Source organism: Squalius cephalus, assembly GCF_949319135.1.
Source record: "Squalius cephalus genome assembly, chromosome: 19".
NCBI classification, from domain to species: domain Eukaryota; kingdom Metazoa; phylum Chordata; class Actinopteri; order Cypriniformes; family Leuciscidae; genus Squalius; species Squalius cephalus.
In genome coordinates, this window is record NC_137140.1 from 12,866,311 (window position 1) to 12,885,642 (window position 19,332).

The 19,332-nt window shown below is 40.4% G+C and overlaps 1 protein-coding gene across 1 annotated transcript in view; it reads right to left on the bottom strand.

The window, feature by feature from the left end:
- pnmt (phenylethanolamine N-methyltransferase) overlaps positions 1–19,332 on the bottom strand; it is a 92,884-nt gene that overhangs the window by 58,755 nt on the left and 14,797 nt on the right. The window contains exon 2 of the mRNA XM_079851084.1: positions 7,532–7,739. Within this exon, the coding sequence (XP_079707210.1) occupies positions 7,532–7,739 (208 nt within the window). The remainder of the gene's footprint in view (positions 1–7,531; positions 7,740–19,332) is intronic.

Consider the following 19,332-nt stretch of genomic DNA (forward strand, 5'->3'; position numbering starts at 1 on the left):
CCTAGCAACCACCCATAACACCCTAGCAACCGCCTATCAACCACCCAGAACACCAGAGCAACCACCCAAAATACCCTAGCAACCGCCTAGCAACCACCCAGAATACCCTAGTAACCACCCAAAATACCCTAGCAACCACCCAGAACACCCTAGCAACCATCCAAAAGACCCTAGCAACCACCCAAAATATCCTAGCAACCACCTAGCAACCACCCAGAATACCCTAGCAACCTCCCAAAACAGCCTAGCAACCACCCAGAACACCCTAGCAACCGCCTAGCAACCATCCAGAATACCCTAGCAACCTCCCAAAACAGCCTAGCAACCACCCAGAACACCTTAGCAACCGCCTAGCAACCACCCAGAATACCCTAGCAACCTCCCAAAACAGCCTAGCAACCACCCAGAACATCCTAGCAACAGCCTAGCAACCACCCAAAAGACCCTAGCAACCGCCTAGCAACACCATAGTGATCACCCATAACATCCTAGCAACCGCCTAGCAAAAAACGTTCTGATCCAAACTTTCTCAAGCCAACTTCAAAGTTTGTCTCGACGAACTTTCGCATCTAGTTATTATTATTAAGTTGGCTTGAGAGAGCCAACTTACTGAAATCCTATTTAAACTTATTATTATTATTATTCTTCTGACCCTAAAAATTTACAACTCAAACTCCTCCTAGAGCTTTAACTCCACATACTCCAAACTCGGCACAGACACTCAAACTGATCTGACTCGCGTTGCTATATCTTTTCAGACTGATCGGACTTAAGGTTTTCCTAAAAATGACGATCAAAACTCGAAAAAACTCATTCAAAAACTCCCATTGACTTACATTGGGGAGTTCTAAAAAATTCAAACCGACAAAATTTAAATCTAAACACCTTGAAGACTAAACCAAACTGCCATTCTATATACTATATGAGCCATTGAGACTCATTTAAACTAATAAACTCTAAACTCATACACTTATAAACTAATTAACTTATAAACTCATGAATTCATAGACTTATGAACTCTTAAACTCATAAATTAATAAACTCTGAACTCTTAAACTCATTTAAACTTATAAACTCTAAACTCATTAAAACTTATAAACTCTAAACTCATTTAAAACGTATAAACTCTAAACTCAAAAACTCTTACACTTATAAACTCATCAATTTATACACTTATAAACTCTAAACTCATAAACTCTGAGTGTGTGTGTGTGTGTGTGTGTGAACACACACACACACACACACACACACACACTAAACTCATTTAAACTTAAACTCTAAACTCATTTAAACTTATAAACTCAAAACTCAAATTCTCGTAAACTACTTTAAACTTCAAACCACTTCTTAAGTTTAAAGCTTCCAGCTCCCAAGCAACTCCATAGCAACCAAACTTGAGTACCCTAGCAACCGTTTTGCAAGACCTATATCTCTGTTTAAGAACATCGTATAGAGATGAGGTTTGGCTCTTTTGACTCATGCTAGCAAACAGCACTTCCAACATGCTACACATGCTAGCACTGAATAGCTACATGCTAATAACGAGTAGTTAAGTGCTATATCATGCCAAGATCATGCTAAGAACTCTATAAAGACTCCATAGTAACCATCTGTGACAACTACCAAACACCTAGCAACACCATAGCAACCGCCCAGAACACCCTAGCAACCGCCTAGTAACCGCCCAGAATACCTTAGCAACCGCCTAGCAACACCATAGCAACCACCCAGAACACCCTAGCAACCGCCTAGCAACCACTCAGAATACCCTAGCAACCGCCTAGCAACACCATAGCAACCACCCAGAACACCCTAGCAACCGCCTAGCAACCACCCAGAATACCCTAGCAACCGCCTAGCAACACCATAGCAACCACCCAGAACACCCGAGCAACCGCCTAGCAACCACCCAGAACACCCTAGCAACAGCATAGCAACCACTCAGAACACCCTAGCAACCGCCTAGCAACCACCCAGAATACCTTAGCAACCGCCTAGCAACACCCTAGCAACCGCCTAGCAACCACTCAGAATACCCTAGCAACCACCTAGCAACACCATAGCAACCACCCAAAACACCCTAGCAACCGCCTAGCAACCACCCAGAATACCCTAGCAACCGCCTAGCAACACCATAGCAACCACCCAGAACACCCTAGCAACCGCCTAGCAACCACCCAGAACACCCTAGCAACACCATAGCAACCACTCAGAACACCCTAGCAACCGCCTAGCAACCACCCAGAATACCTTAGCAACCGCCTAGCAACACCATATCAACCACCCAGAACACCCTAGCAACCGCCTAGCAACCACCAAGAATACCCTAGCAACCGCCTAGAAACACCATAGCAACCACCCAGAACACCCTAGCAACCGCCTAGCAACCACCCAGAATACCTTAGCAACCGCCTAGCAACACCATATCAACCACCCAGAACACCCTAGCAACCGCCTAGCAACCACCAAGAATACCCTAGCAACCGCCTAGCAACACCATAGCAACCACCCAGAACACCCTAGCAACCGCCTAGCAACCACCCAAAACACCCTAGCAACCGCCTAGCAACCACCCAGAATACCCTAGCAACCGCCTAGAAACAGCATAGCAACCACCCAAAAGACCCTAGCAACCGCCTAGCAACCACCCAAAAGACCCTAGCAACCGCCTAGCAAAAAGCGTTCTGGTCCAAACTTTCTCAAGCCAACTTAAAGTTTGTCTCGACGAACTTTTGCATCTAGTTATTATTATTCTTCTGAGACTAAAAATTTCTATATCAAACTCCTCCTAGAGCTTTAACTCTACATACTCCAAACTCGGCTCAGACACTCAAACTGATCTGACCAAGTGTGCTATATCTTTTCAGACTGATCGGACTTACGGTTTTCCTAAAAATGACGATCAAAACTCGAAAAAACTCATTCAAAAACTCCCATTGACTTACATTGGGGAGTTCTAAAAAATTCAAATTTAGATTCAAACCGACCAACCGACAAAAATTCAAATCAAAATACCTTGAAGACTAAACCAAACTGCCATTCTATATACTATATTAACCAATGAGACTCATTTAAACTAATGAACTCTAAACTCATACACTTTACTAACTAATTAACTTATAAACTCATGAATTCATAGACTTATGTACTCTTAAACTCATAAATTAATAAACTCTGAACTCTTAAACTCATTTAAACTTATAAACTCTAAACTCATTTAAAACTTATAAACTCTAAACTCAAAAACTCTTACACTTATAAACTCATCCATTTATACACTTATAAACTCTAAACTCATAAACTCTGTGTGTGTGTGTATACACACACACACACACACACACACACACACACACACTCTGAAAACTTATTTAAACTTATAAACTCAAAACTCAAAAACTCGTAAACTACTTTAAACTTCAAACCACGTTAAACGTATTAAGTTTAAAGCGTCCAGCTCCCAAGCAACTCCATAGCAACCAAACTTGAGTACCCTAGCAACCGTTTTGCAAGACCTATATCTCGGTATCAGAACATCGTATAGAGATGAGGTTTGGCTCTTTTGACTCATGCAGGCAGACAGCACTTCCAACATGCTACACATGCTAGCAGTGAATAGCTACATGCTAATAGCGATTAGTTAAGTGTTAAATCATTCTAAGAACTCTATAAAAAACTCCAGAGTAACCATCTGTGACAACTACCAACCACCTAGTAACACCATATCAACCGCCCTGAATACCTTAGCAACCGCCTAGCAACCACCCAGAACACCCTTGCAACCGCCTAGCAACACCATAGCAACCACCCAGAACACCCTAGCAACACCCTAGCAACCACCCAGAACACCCTAGCAACCGCCTAGCAACACCATAGCAACCACCCAGAACACCCTAGCAACCGCCTAGCAACCACCCAGAACACCCTAGCAACCAACCAGAATACCCTAGCAACCACCTAGTAACACCATAGCAACCACCCAGAACACCCTAGCAACCACCCAAAACACCCTAGCAACCAACCAGAATACCCTAGCAACCGCCTAGCAACCGCCTAGCAACCACCCAAAACACCCTAGCAACCACCTAGCAACCACCCAGAACACCCTTGCAACCGCCTAGCAACACCCTAGCAACCACCCAGAACACCCTAGCAACCGCCTAGCAACCACCCAAAATACCTTAGCAACCGCCTAGCAACCACCCAGAATACCCTAGCAACCGCCTAGCAACACCATAGCAACCACCCAGAACACCCTAGCAACCGCCTAGCAACCACCCAGAACACCCTAGCAACCGCCTAGCAACACCATAGCAACCACCCAGAACACCCTAGCAACCGCCTAGCAACCACCCAGAACACCTTAGCAACCACCCAAAATACCCTAGCAACCAACCAGAATACCCTAGCAACCGCCAAGCAACCACTCAAAACACCCTAGCAACCACCTAGCAACCACCCAGAACACCCTAGCAACCAACCAGAATACCCTAGCAACCACCTAGTAACACCATAGCAACCACCCAGAACACCCTAGCAACCACCCAAAACACCCTAGCAACCAACCAGAATACCCTAGCAACCGCCTAGCAACCACCCAAAACACCCTAGCAACCACCTAGCAACCACCCAGAACACCCTTGCAACCGCCTAGCAACACCCTAGCAACCACCCAGAATACCCTAGCAACCGCCTAGCAACCACCCATAATACCCTAGCAACCTACTAGCAACACCATAGCAACCACCCAGAACACCCTAGCAACCGCCTAGCAACCACCCAGAACACCCTAGCAACCGCCTAGCAACACCATAGCAACCACCCAGAACACCCTAGCAACCGCCTAGCAACCACCCAAAATACCTTAGCAACCGCCTAGCAACACCATAGCAACCACCCAGAACACCCTAGCAACCGCCTAGCAAAAAACCGTTCTGGTCCAAACTTTCTCAAGCCAACTTAAAGTTTGTCTCGACGAACTTTTGCATCTAGTTATTATTATTATTCTTCTGTTAAAAACTGTTGACTCAAACTCGTCCTAGAGCTTTAACTCTACATACTCCAAACTCGGCTCAGACACTCAAACTGATCTGAAGTTAGTTGCTATATCTTTTTAGACTGATCGGACTTACGGTTTTCCTAAAAATGACTATCAAAACTCGGAAAAACTCCCATTGACTTACATTGGGGAGTTCTAAAAAATTCAAATCCAGATTCAAACTCACCAACCGACGAAAATTTAAATCTAAACACCTTGAAGACTAAACCAAACTGCCGTTCTATATACTATATGAGCCATTGAGACTCATTTAAACTAATGAACTCTAAACTCATACACTTATAAACTAATTAACTTATAAACTCATGAATTCATAGACTTATGAACTCTTAAACCCATAAATTAATAAACTCTGAACTCATAAACTCATTTAAACTTATAAACTCTAAACTCATTTAAACTTATAAACTCTAAATTCATTTAAACTTATAAACTAAACTCAAAAACTTGTACACTTATAAACTCATCCATTTATACACTTATAAACTCTAAACTCATAAACTCTGAGTGTGTGTGTGTGTGTGTGTGAACACACACACACACACACACACACACACACACACACACACACACACACACACACACACACACACACTCTAAACTCATTTAAACCTATAAACTCAAAACTCAAAAACTCGTAAACTACTTTAAACTTCAAACCACTTTAAACTTCTTAAGTTTAAAGCTTCCAGCTCCCAAGCAACTCCATAGCAACCAAACTTGAGTACCCTAGCAACCGTTTTGCAAGACCTATATCTCTGTATCAGAACATCGTATAGAGATGAGGTTTGGCTCTTTTGACTCATGCTAGCAAACAGCACTTCCAACATGCTACACATGCTAGCAGTGAATAGCTACATGCTAATAGCGATTAGTTGAGTGCTAAATCATGCCAAGATCATGCTAAGAACTATAAAAACTCCATAGTAACCATCTGTGACAACTACCAATCACCTAGTAACACCATAGCAACCGCCCAGAACACCCTAGCAACCGCCTAGCAACACCCTAGCAACCACCCAGAATACCCTAGCAACACCATAGCAACCACCAAAACACCCTAGCAACAACCTAGCAACACCATAGCAACCACCCAGAACACCCTAGCAACCGCCTAGCAACACCATATCAACCACCAAAACACCCTAGCAACCGCCTAGCAACAGCATAGCAACCACACAGAACAACCTAGCAACCGCCTAGCAACACCCTAGCAACCACCAAAACACCCTAGCAACATCCTAGCAACCACCTAGAATACCCTAGCAACCGCCTAGCAACACCCTAGCAACCACCCAGAATACCCTAGCAACCGCCTAGCAACATCATAGCAACCACCCAGAACACCCTAGCAACCGCCTAGCAACACCATAGCGACCACCAAAACACCCTAGCAACCGCCTAGCAACATCATAGCAACCACCCAGAACACCCTAGCAACCGCTTAGCAACACCATAGCAACCACCCAGAACACCCTAGCAACAGCATAGTAACCACCCAAAACACACTAGCAACCGCCTAGCAACCACCCAGAATACCCTAGCAACCGCCTAGCAACAGCATAGCAACCACCCAGAACTCCCTAGCAACCGCCTAGCAACCACCCAGAATACCCTAGCAACCGCCTAGCAACAGCATAGCAACCACTCAGAACTCCCTAGCAACCGCCTAGCAACCACCCAGAATACCCTAGCAACCGCCTAGCAACACCCTAGCAACCACCCAGAACACCCTAGCAACCGCCTAGCAACCACCCAGAATACCTTAGCAACCGCCTAGCAACACCATAGCAACCACCCAGAACACCCTAGCAACCGCCTAGCAACCACCCAGAATACCCTAGCAACCGCCTAGCAACACCATATCAACCACCCAGAACACCCTAATTAATTTAAACTAAATTAAACTTCAAACTACTTTAAACTTTAAACTAAATTAAACTTCAAACTACTTTAAACTAAATTAAACTTCAAACTACTTTAAACTTTAAACTAAATTAAACTTCAAACTACTTTAAACTTTAAACTAATTTAAACTTTAAACTACTTTAAACTTCAAACTATTTTAAACTTCAAACTACTTTAAACTTTAAACTAATTTAAACTTCAAACTTCTTCAAACTTTCTGGTCCGGCTTTCTCAAGCCAACTTAAAGTTTGTCTCGACGAACTTTTTAATCTAGTTAACCTTATTACCTTAACTTTTATTGCATCTCAACTATCATTAAATTATTGGGCTAAAGCAATGATTAAATCATAAATAGTCTATGCAGCCTAAGTTAGGGCAGACTGGGAATAAAAAGAAGCCCTGGCTTTCACTAAAGTATGTGGTTAGGAAAGTGTCATATTAAAATAAATATATTGTTTGCAAATAGATTTGTGCATATTTGCACATGCATTATTTTCAAGTAAGTAAGCATTATTTAACTATATACAACTTTAATTCTCTCTTTTAGACAAGAAAAGGGAATCTCACCTGCGGCCCTCCAGATTACACACATACTTGAAGTAAGCAGTCCAGTCAATACTACTCTTGCCCTCCTGTAGCCAGCTTTGCAGCTCTCTTCGATTCACCTCCAAAAAGTCAGACAGGATGACACGATCAAATCTCTCACAGCCACTCATGACCTGGTAAAGAGTGGGGCCAGATCCCACATCAACTAAAACGTCCCCTCTTATATCATCTGTAAAAGAGAGCGGATATTCAAGGTTAGTTGCAGTATTCAACTATCCTCTTCTGTTTATTATTGCATTTTTCTGCAATAGTAATTGGCAGAGGCTATTTGTACTAAGTGCAAATTTAAATGGTTGACTGGTTCATTTATAGCAGGGTTCACCAATCTCGGTCCTGGAGGGCCGCTGTCCTGCAGAGCTTAGCTCCAACCCCAATTAAACACCTGAACCAGCTAATCAAGGTCTCACTAGGCATACTAGAAACTTTCAAACAGGTGTGTTGGAGCTGGTTGGAGCTAAACTCTGCAGGACAGCGGCCCTCCAGGACCGAGATTGGTGAACCCTGATTTATAGGGATAGTTAGTTTAAATGTAATTAGTAGGGGTGTAACGATACACGTATTCATATTGAACCGTTCGGTACGAGGCTTTCGGTTCGGTGTTCGGTATGCATTTTCAAACCGAACGGTTCGTTGGACCATTTTTCCTGCCGACCAAAATTTCGTTATTTCAAATGTAGGCAGTTGGACCACAACATTGATGTTGGACCACAACATTGTCCAACATCAAATGGCAAACGTAAGGTAAGCGGAACGAAACTGAGCTACTCGTTATTGTGTGGTTGACGGACTGTTTATCAGTTTGGACCAAAGCAGCGCGAGCCGATCTTGATCAAGCGACACTGTTACTACACAGCGCTAAGAGATCCAGTAAAGAAATCATTTTAATTCGCCACTTAAGTAATAACATTGCTGTGAGATCTAGTGACAAACATTCACATTTCTCCGTTATTAACGGATCAAACAGCGCGTGGAAACCAGGAAGAAACATTGTGCCATGAATGAACTATCCAGTGTCCACAGATCTGCAACATTCACCATGGATTTACTGTAGTAACACTAACTGTAACCATGGAAGTTTGGCAGGAATAGTAGGCTATAATGCTCTCAAGTAATTATGAGTAAAATTGCTGCCCTCAAATGTTAATCTGAACTAAAATAAACCTTTGTTTATAACTACTACAATATTAGGCTACATTTCATTTTTTCCAAGGAGCTGTTTTGTTTTATATGCTCCTAAGAAGAGTCAATTATAGCTCCATCATTGCTCAAAGTAAAAAAAAAAAAAATCATACTTTATTATGTTAGTTTTAATTAAAAAAAAAAAAAAATTCTCTGGCATTTCTTTCTTTTTGCTGTATCGAAAACGTACCAAACCGTACCGAACCGTGACAAGTGTATCGTATTGAATTTTGTGAACCGTTACACCCCTAGTAATTAGGTATGGTCAAGTATCAAATAAAAGGTAAACTTGCATTGATGAAGTTAATGTTGCTAGTTATTGTTTAAAAGTTGCCATGGAAAAATAGAGCTCCAATGTATAAAAATTATGGAGTTTATCATTGTCATTACCCAAACAGTAACCAGTTTTGCACCTAAAAAGTTAACCTAAGCGATTTTAGCAAAGCCATTTTGATCTCCACCTTCTTCTCACAACCTGCTTCATCACTTGAGGTTATAATGCTGTTTTCACTCAATAATAATTTTGTGTGAATTTGTCCATTCAAGTGCAAAAAGACATGAAATAGAACTCACTTTAGTGAGTCTAAGACATGGCTTTTTGAGAGCATGCTTTGGATGTGTGCACATAGAAAACTGCTGACACAGCGCACAAATACTAAAGTGAGTTCTCTTTCACGTCTTCTTGAGCTTGAATATTTAAATTGACAAGGCTTAAAAACGTGCAATTTATAAACAATTTATAAACGAGAGGAGACCTAAAAATGCCCCACACTCAGGATATCTTGTAAGGAGGCTCACAGAGAGGAGAGGAGCTAGAGGAGCTCTGGGGGAACGGAGGCCTCAATAAAAACACCCTCTAGTGAGAGGAGGCCTAGCGACATTTGCAGAAGCCAAAGAGGCTCACAAAGAGCTTAACCACTTGGCCGGCATCCTCGTCAGTCTAAGATGCCTCGCAAACCGACCACCGCTACCCAATATCCTACTGGCAAACATCCAGTCCCTGGACAATAAACTTTGCGAACTGAGAGCGCGTATCTCTTTTCATCGCGAGATAAGAGACTGCTGTATTATTTGCCTCACAGAAACCTGGCTGTCCCAGGAGGTACCAGACTTTGCCACTGAACCTACAGGATTCTCTGTGCACCAAGCGGACAGAAAACAGGACCTCTCAGGGAAAAGCAAAGGAGGGGATGTATGCTTCATGATCAACAACTGATGGTGTGACTGGAAGAATGTACATACTATCCAGTCTCATTGCTCCCTGACCTGGAATATGTCACGCTTCTGTGCCGACCTTTTTGGTTACAGAGGGAATTCACATTGGTCATTATTACAGCTGTTTACATCCCCCCTCAGGCAGACACAGATGAAGCACTTAGGAAACTGTATGGGCATTTGTGCAAGCAGGAAACCATACATCCCAAGGCTGCGTTTATTATAATTGGGGACTTCAATAAAGCCGGCCTCAGAAAGATTGCACCAAAATTCTTTCAGCATGTAACATTTAACACTCGGGGAGACTGAGTTTTAGACCATTGTTACTCTCCTTTCCGGCATGCTTACAAATCCCTCCCCCGCCCACCTTTCGGAAAATCAGATCACTCTTCTGTTCTGCTCCTGCCTGAGTACAGGCAGAAGCTGAAACGGGAAACACCCGACCTCAGGACAATCCAGCTTTGGCCGGACCAATCAGATTCTATGTTACAGGACTGTTTTGATTATGTTGACTGTGACATGTTCCAGGCTGCATCTTATGATGACATCGATTTATACACAGACACCATCACTTGTTTCATAAGGAAGTGTATAGAGGATGATGTACTGACCAAAACAATTCAAGTATACCTGAATCCAAAACCGTGGATGAATGCTGATGTTCGCGCCACCCTCAGCACACGAACCTCTGCCTTTAATTCCTGTAATGTGGAGGAATATAAATGTGACCCCTAGGGGGCGCTCTAAAGCACACAATTTGAATACCTAAGTCAGAAAACCCAAACAGTGCTCCCCTTCAAACTATCTAGGCAGATTATGTCCAATGAAGGAACAGAAATGGGACTGATGTAATCAAACATGTAACTTTATTAAACACTAGACACAATAATATATTAATTGGCAATCAGAGCAAGCAAATATTCTCCATAGGTAACCGTAAACAAAATTCTACACTAAAACATTGTCAGAGTGAATAAAGTCTCATAATAAATGAGTTACATTATATACAGTCTCATAATACATAGGCTGCAGTGAATAAAGTCAAATAAATAAGTAAATACTGTTCACATACACACACTCAAAAACTGCAAGAGACACTTCACACCAAATAGGCCTCACACACACAGCGTTTCACACTTCACACTAGTGAACACTGCAAAATATGCACTGTCCTCACAGAATATATTGCACAATGCCCATAGGTTGAATAAGGTGATATGAATATTGCCAAACAAACAAAAACAAACAAACAAAACATTTAAGTTAGCAGGCTATCACTAGCAGGCCTCCACCCTAGATCCACCCAGTTCCAGGTCCGCACAGAACAGTGGTAGCAGATTTCCGAGGCACACACATACAGACCCTTTCCAAAAAATTAGAATATCATGGAAAAGTTTATTTATTTCCATAATTCCATTCAAAAGTTAAACTTCCATAGATTATAGATTCAGGGCCCACAACTTAAACGATTTGAAGTATTTAGTTGTTTATTTGTGCATAATTTGGGCTTCCAGCTCATAAAACCCACGAAAACAGGATTTCCAAAAATTTGAATATTACATGAAATCACACAGTAATTAGACAGTGATACCATGGTCATTGAACCAGGTTTTGGTTATTTTGGCAGTGTGGGTAGGTGCAAATCCTGCTGGAAAATGAAGGAAGCATGAAGTGCTCTGAAAATGTTGCCTTGGCTACGGCAGTTCATTGGAATGAATGCGTCAACAGAGCCGCCATCTTGGAAAAGGGGAGCCCCTCCTCTTTAATGCATCAGCGTCAATGTAGGCAAAGGTCTAACGGAAATAAAATCACCATAAATCTTAATGAATGTGAATTTCTAGTTTGTTTGGTTCGTTCCAACGGTCAGACATGAGTCCAGAGAAAATTTAAAGTTTTGATATTAACATAATCTACTTATTTTTCAAAATATAATGCATGGTGCTAGTAGGCCTAAGTTTATTAGTCACATTCTTCCACTTGAGTAAACTTAGAATGAACTATCGCTACTTACCTTAGCCTACTGCATGCAAAATGGCTACAATGGTGTGACTATACGTTAATTTAAACATTTAAATTGTATTGGTTTATTAAATATGATACACAAAGCAATTTGCAGGTGGAAGCAAATCAAAAATTTGAGAGGAACATAATGTGAAAGTTAGATAGTTGAGGTGCCAAAGACCGTTTCATCTTTTCTTTATTCCTGTCCCGCAATACTTTTGCCACATTAAATAAGTACATTGGGTGGGTGTTGTGAAGTTTTCGTGGCGCAAAACCTCACAACACCCACCCCTGTCGGTGATTGGTTGGAACACTATTTATTTTGGTTTTGAGAGGTGGTGAAACCAACTGTTTTTGTGTCCAGATCTCAAAGCCTAGGCTGCTACAGAGACGCGTTTTTTTGACGGCATGCTTATGGGGCGGGCAGCTAGCGGATCATTAGGAAAGATTAGATGAATGTGATCATTTATGTTTGGTCCTGAAATCGCTGATACATCCTTTAACATCCATACACAGCACAAAAGTCTGGCATCATCCATGAATTCGAAGTACAGGTGGAGATAGTAGCGTTACCTAGGTACTTCCTATGACAAGACCCCAGTTCCAAGATGGCGGCGGTTTTGACGCATGCTTAGAACCCCAAGGCGACATCTAGTGTATATATCTATGAGTTCACTGTCGGTGTCTGTAGCGGATGTCACCCACCGACCCCTCAGGCACATGAACATCCATAAAGCCGAAGGGCCAAACTGGCCCCCATTCCTGGCCATGTCCCTAAAACATGCGTAAACCAACTAGCAGGAGTTTTCACTGACATTTTTACCCTCTCCTTGTCTGTTGTCCCCAAATGTTTTAAATCATCCACCATTGTACCCATACAAAAGACACCCAAAGTTACCTGCTTGAATGACTGGCGCAATGTTGCTTTAACTACCATCATCAGTAAGTGCTTTGAGAAGCTCATCAGAGATCACATCTGCTCTCCACTACCAGCATCGCTTGACGACCCACTACAGATCGCTTGTTGAATGTAGAAAACACTTGTGTACAATTTTTTTCAGGATTCTTTGATGAATAGAGTTCAAAAGAACAGCCATTATCTGAAATATAAATCTAGTGTAACCTTATTCACTACCGTTCAAAAGTTTGGGCTCAGTAAGAGTTTAGTTTTTTGTTGTATTTGTTAATTTTTTTTAAAGAAATTAATACTTTTATTCAACGAGGATGCCTTATACTGATCAAAAGTAACAGTAAAGAAGACATTTTTTTAATGTTAAAAAAATCTTTCTATTTCAGATAAATGTTCTTTTGAACTTTCAGTTCATCAAAGAATCTTGAATATATTTTTTTACACAACTGTTTTCAACATTGATAATAATCAAAAATGTTTCTTGAGCAGTAAATCATAGAATGATTTCTGAAGGATCGTGTGACACTGTAGACTGGAGTAATGATGCTGAAAATTTTGATCACAGGAATAAATAACATTTTAATTTAAATAGAAAACATTTATTTTAAACTGTAAAAAATTATTTAAATTATTAAATTATTTTGGATCAAATAAATGTAGCTGTGGTGAGCAGAAGAGACTTTAAAAAAAAAAAAAAAAAAAAAAATAACTTTTATGTTTTTAAGTAAAGTCTTTGTGTAAAGAAAATGTATAGACAGATTACTTCTTTTAACCCTTTAGGCACCAGAGGTTTTTTCCTAAAACGTTCTATTTTGACATCTTAATTTCAAAAGGCTATATCTTAAAAGTGATAAAAGATAGAGACTTTCTGTAAATTAGAGAAATATTAAGGATGACCCAAAGTTTAGGGATTACATTTTCCCATCTAATTAGCATATTATGACGTCATATAGTGGCGGCCATCCTGGATTATAGAATTTTCATGAAAAGTCACATGTTTAAATGATAAAATGCAGCACTTCTTTCCCCCAAAAATGTCCCTCACCTTCTGTATGCTATATTGCACAATACTGAAAGCTCAGGTAAATAGTAAGTAGTGAACAAACTGTGTAAATCATTACTAATAAATGGTAGAAACAAACTGAATGCATGTAGCGGTTGGCCTTTTACTGTAGAGATTTTCCATTTACTACATACAGTTGGCACTCTGATTTCATGTATATGGGGCACATATTATTCATATGACATACAAACACAAGTAGACAAGGCCTGTTTAGTTCAAAAGCTCACTCGCCACGGCAAGCCACAGATCATGAGTGAGATGACGAGACAAGACGAGAGACAATGTTAGTATTTTCTTTTTCTTTTTGTGGTTTTTGTGTTTTTTTTGGTTGTTGTTTTTTTAGCTGACAAAGACGCAAACATCACAAGGACATGAACACACAAAAAAGAACACATATTGTACACTACTAAATGGTCAGGGAAATAGATAGTAAATCAACAGTGTAAATCTTGAATCTAATTACTAATAATTGGCAGACAAAAAAAAAAAAAAAAAAAAAAAAAAAGTTTTGCAAATTTATGTTGCAGGGCTTTTGCTGTAGAGATAATGACTCCCTATCCATCCAGGTGACATTTCTTGTAGTGTTTCATGGTGTGGTCTAGCGATAGACTATGCATAATAGCCCCTCTGCCCCGTGTCACACTGCCTCTGCTCCTATTACGAGCAGCGCGGGCGCGGCCAGATCTGCCTCGCGCGCGCGCCGAGTGTGCACAGCTCGGACTACTGTCATTGTCATTGCGACTCCCCACTGCCTCCACGTTGCCCCCTAACTGTCCTATGAATACTTCGACCTCGTCTAACATACCCAATGGCATTAGACAAAGCCTCCACCACAATACTGTTGCCGCGATTGCGGAGACGCACGCGGTCACCATGGCTAGCGCGGCAAAAATCTCCCGCCTCGTTCCCCACAACACTAACACGCCTGCTAACTTCGCGATGAACACTCCGACCCCGGGAAAATTTATTCTCACCACTGACATTGGGCAAAGGAGCATATATATTGGGCAAAGGATTCACCGTTTGTGCTTGGTGTAGGGCTACTTTCACTTTCAGAATCACCGTCATCTTCTGAAGGCAGATAACGTTATTCCATTTCAGAATTAGGGTCCGCGAATAGAAGACCCAACACTTCATTGCGGGTAAGCTTTATTGATGCCATTAGATAATAATAATAATAATTAAAGCTGCAAGCAGCATTTATCGGGGTTCAAGCAGTTAAGGCCTTTAAGGCCTTTAAGCACACAAGCATCAAAAGACATTATGTTTTATTTAGCAAGCATTTAACAACTGCCATCATAGATGAAAAAGTCAATTTACAGCCAATACAGGCAGTTTACCATAGGAAAAATATGGTTTTAAAGCGTTTTTACAGTTATAGCACCTTTTTGCCTGAGTCTTCTTACAGTCTTGCCTGATCTCCACCACTTTTATTAGTAGTACTCAAAGTGTGCCCATATATATGTGTCAAATTTGTTGTAAATATGTAATTTTGATAAGGAGTTTAGACAATTATATTCAGTGGCGTAACGAGCCAACACCGGGCCCTTAAGTAGGATTATCAAGGCGGGCCCCTTGATGACGCAATTGATGACATTGATGACGCAATGTCCGCGAGTAGGCTACTATGAATAGGGCAGGATATGATCATACACAGCATATAAGAGATGAGATGACTAACAAAATCAGGAGGAGCCTACGGTCACCAAAAACAAAACAAAAAAAACACTGGTGACAGCGCACCATAACACATTGTTAGGCCTAGGTCCAAATACAGAAAAAAGATGCTCTCTTACATTATAGCGGGATTTTCCGGGCTTTCCTATGTGCAACTGCAAAGTTGTCGATTAGATCAGGATTGTGCGCACGGGCATTCTCAATTGACCCTTCGCAGGGAGTTTGATTGACAGGCGATCTGACTAATCATAATACGCCATTTTGTCCCACAAAGCAGTCAGGAGAGTTAGTAGATTAATATTGGAGGATTTAAATTTGAAAAACAAAGTGTGCTGACATCTTAGCACTTTAAAACAACATTCCTTTTATGTTCATTCATGTTTATTTTAATGCTATAAATTAACTAGAAGGAAGAGATGATTGGTTCACAAGCAGCTTTAACTGAGCCTCGAGTCTACAGCGATCTGTCAGACACATTAAAGAGTCACAAAACGGTATTTATTGTTTAAATGTCTCTAAAAAATTACTACATTTGAAAGGTGAAACTTTTGGCGCTTTTCCATTACCAGCTCAACTCAACTCGACTCGACTCGGCTCGGCCCGCTTTTCGCTCCATTTTCCATTGCAGATAGTACCTCCACAATAGTACCTGGTCGTAATAGCGACGCCGCAGGAAACTGCCGTGACATAATCTTCTACACGAGATACATCCGCTGCCACACACACAGGACAATGGAGGAAATCGAGTGTATGCTGTTTTTGGATTTTTTTGTTTTTGCTGTTTTTTATTCAGGATACTCCGTCTGGCGCGTGCAATGATGATGCAGTGAATAGTGACGATTCTCTCTGACCAATCAGCAGTCTGCCGTGTTTTCACGTCACATTTTAGTATCGCCTCGCTTAGAACTTTGCCGGAGGTGGTACGAAAAAAAGTACCTGGAAGCAGGTACAGGTACAACTTTTACACAGTGGAAAACCAAACAAAGCCGAGTCGAGTCGAGCCGAGCCGAGCCGAGCCGAGCTGGTACTGTGTAGTGGAAAAGCACCATTTGTTTCATATCAAAAGTACTTGTCTGTTAGCGCGCAGTCTCCTCTCTGATCCGTAATGTATTTTTCACTGCGTGAGAACTTGGTGTGGTGTGAGAGTGGCGTCGCTTTTCAGACATAGCAACAGTAACTAAAGTGGGCGTGTCTTTGCGAATGGTCATTGACAGTATGGACGGGGATTCGCCAGTCCCAATTCAAAACAAATTTCATCACAATCCATCATTGTTCGTTTCAAACATGTGAGAGCATCAAAATGATCCATGGGTGAAATTGATTGGATTTAATTCATTTTTTTGTCAGTTCCTATCATAATTTTAAAGGGGTGGTATAATGCCCTTTTCACAAGATGTAAAATAAGTCTCTGATGTCCCCAGAGTGTGTATGTTAAGTTTCAGCTCAAAATACCCCACAGATATTTTTATATAGCATGTTAAAATTGTCACTTTTTGAGGGTGAGCAAAAACGCACCGTTTTTGTGTGTGTCCCTTTAAATGCAAATTAGCTGCTGCTCTCAGCACAGGGGGTGGAGCTTCAAGAGCTCCTGTCCTTTTACCTCACACAGACATGCACTGGAAATGTCAATGTTTATGTTCAAACTGGAGTCAGACAATGATGGAGAGACTCCAGTAAAGAAGTGACAACATGTAGAATGCAACAGGACGTTTCTGAATGGTTAGTTGATGAATTTATGTAGCTTATGTGTAGTTATCTTCTAGTCATTGATTAGCATATTCTGTCATGATAATCTATAAATCTTGTTCCCGGGGGTGGGGTTTATGTAAATTATAGGGTTAGTGATGTCACTAACCCGAGAGGAAGCTCGTGTAGTCCCTACCAACCGTTTGCTGTAGTCCTTAAAAAACGATTTCTTTAAAAGCAAATATCTCCCTTTGCTTTGAACTTTGAGCGTTGTAACTTTGCAGATGTTGTTTATGCTCAAACAGCAACATTACACACTAACTAAAGTTAGAAAAGTGAAATCATAATCAACCACCCCTTTAACATTTTGGCATTATTGTTTAGCTATGTACCTATGTTTTCAAATTTCCTTTGTTTTTTTGTTGTTGCCTCGATCGGACTAACGGCTTTGAAGATAAACACAATTTTTTAAAGCTCTAAATGACACTTACAAAAACCATAAGGCGAAACCTGGCATGTTTGGTATTGTTGGACTTGGCAAGAATACAGGAGTCTTAGGAGGTCACTCCTGTGAAAAAACACTGGCTTGAAACTTCTAAGGCTCCTTCAAGGCATTGTGCCAATGACGTATACTGAGTTTTTTGAGATACACCAATGTTCTCATAGACTATCATGGCACCCTGGACAAAGACACTGCATGCCAATTTTCAGTAGACTAAGAGTTGGGTGCGCTTATAGCTATTTTCATGATTTTTTTCACTGTTATAGCGCCACCAAGTGGCCAATTGTCACGATTTTTTTCATGTTTTTATTTTTTAATTTTAATTTTTTATTATTTATTTCATTCATTTAAAAACAAATGCAACAACAGCATTTAACATGAATGAAAAGGAGCAGAAAGAAGTAAATACTTATAATGTCTGCCCCCTATCAACACAAAATTAATTCCAGTTCATTTGAGCTGTCTCATGCAGCAGTCTCCTTTTTTTTAAGACATCAAAAACACAAAAATACATCAGTAAAGTTGATCTGCTACTCCGCAGTATTATATTTCAGCAACATTGATAATTTAACATACTTCTTAAACACATAAATGGACTTAGAAGTTTTAATTTTACAATCAAGACTGTTCCACAAACTGACTCCTTTGATTGTGACACATTTTTCCTTTACAGCCGATTGGAACCTGGGTTTTGTAAAAACCTCAGTACCTTTTAATTCATATCTACTTTTCCTCTTAGTGAATCTGTTTTGCAAATTGTTTGGTAAACTTTCTAAATGAGCTTTATACATGGTTTTTAGAAGGTTATATTCTACTAATTCATTAAATTTCAGAGTTTTTAGTTGTATGAATAAAGGATTAGTTGAATCTCTGTATCCACTTCCACTAATAACTCTAATCGCTCTTTTCTGTAAAAATAAAATTGGATTAATATATGTTTTACAGGCACTTCCCCACACTTCAATGCAATATGTCAGATATGGCACAATCAATGAGTTATACAACAAAAACAATGCATTCTTATTTAAATAATCTTTAACTTTATGCAGCACACCTATTATTTTGGATACCTTTACTTTGATATTATCAATATGTGATTTCCATGTCAAATGTTCGTCAATCATAATACCTAGAAACTTAATCACATGTGCCCTTTCAATTTCTAATCCATTAATAAACAATGATGTTTCGACATATTTCTTTTTACTACAAAATATCATAAATTTAGTTTTACTAATATTTAGGGACAATCTATTAGCATTGAACCACTTCATGATTTTCTGAAATTCATTCTCTACGATTTGTAGGACATCTTTTATATTTTTTCCTGAATAAAATAAAGTGGTGTCATCCGCAAACAGAATGCACCTAAGTAACTGAGACACAGACACAATGTCATTTACATATAAAAGAAAAAGTATAGGTCCTAGGACAGATCCTTGTGGTACCCCACAAGTTATGCTGCAATTTTTAGACTTTATATTATCAATTTCAACAAACTGACTTCTGTTTTTTAAATAGCTGGTAAC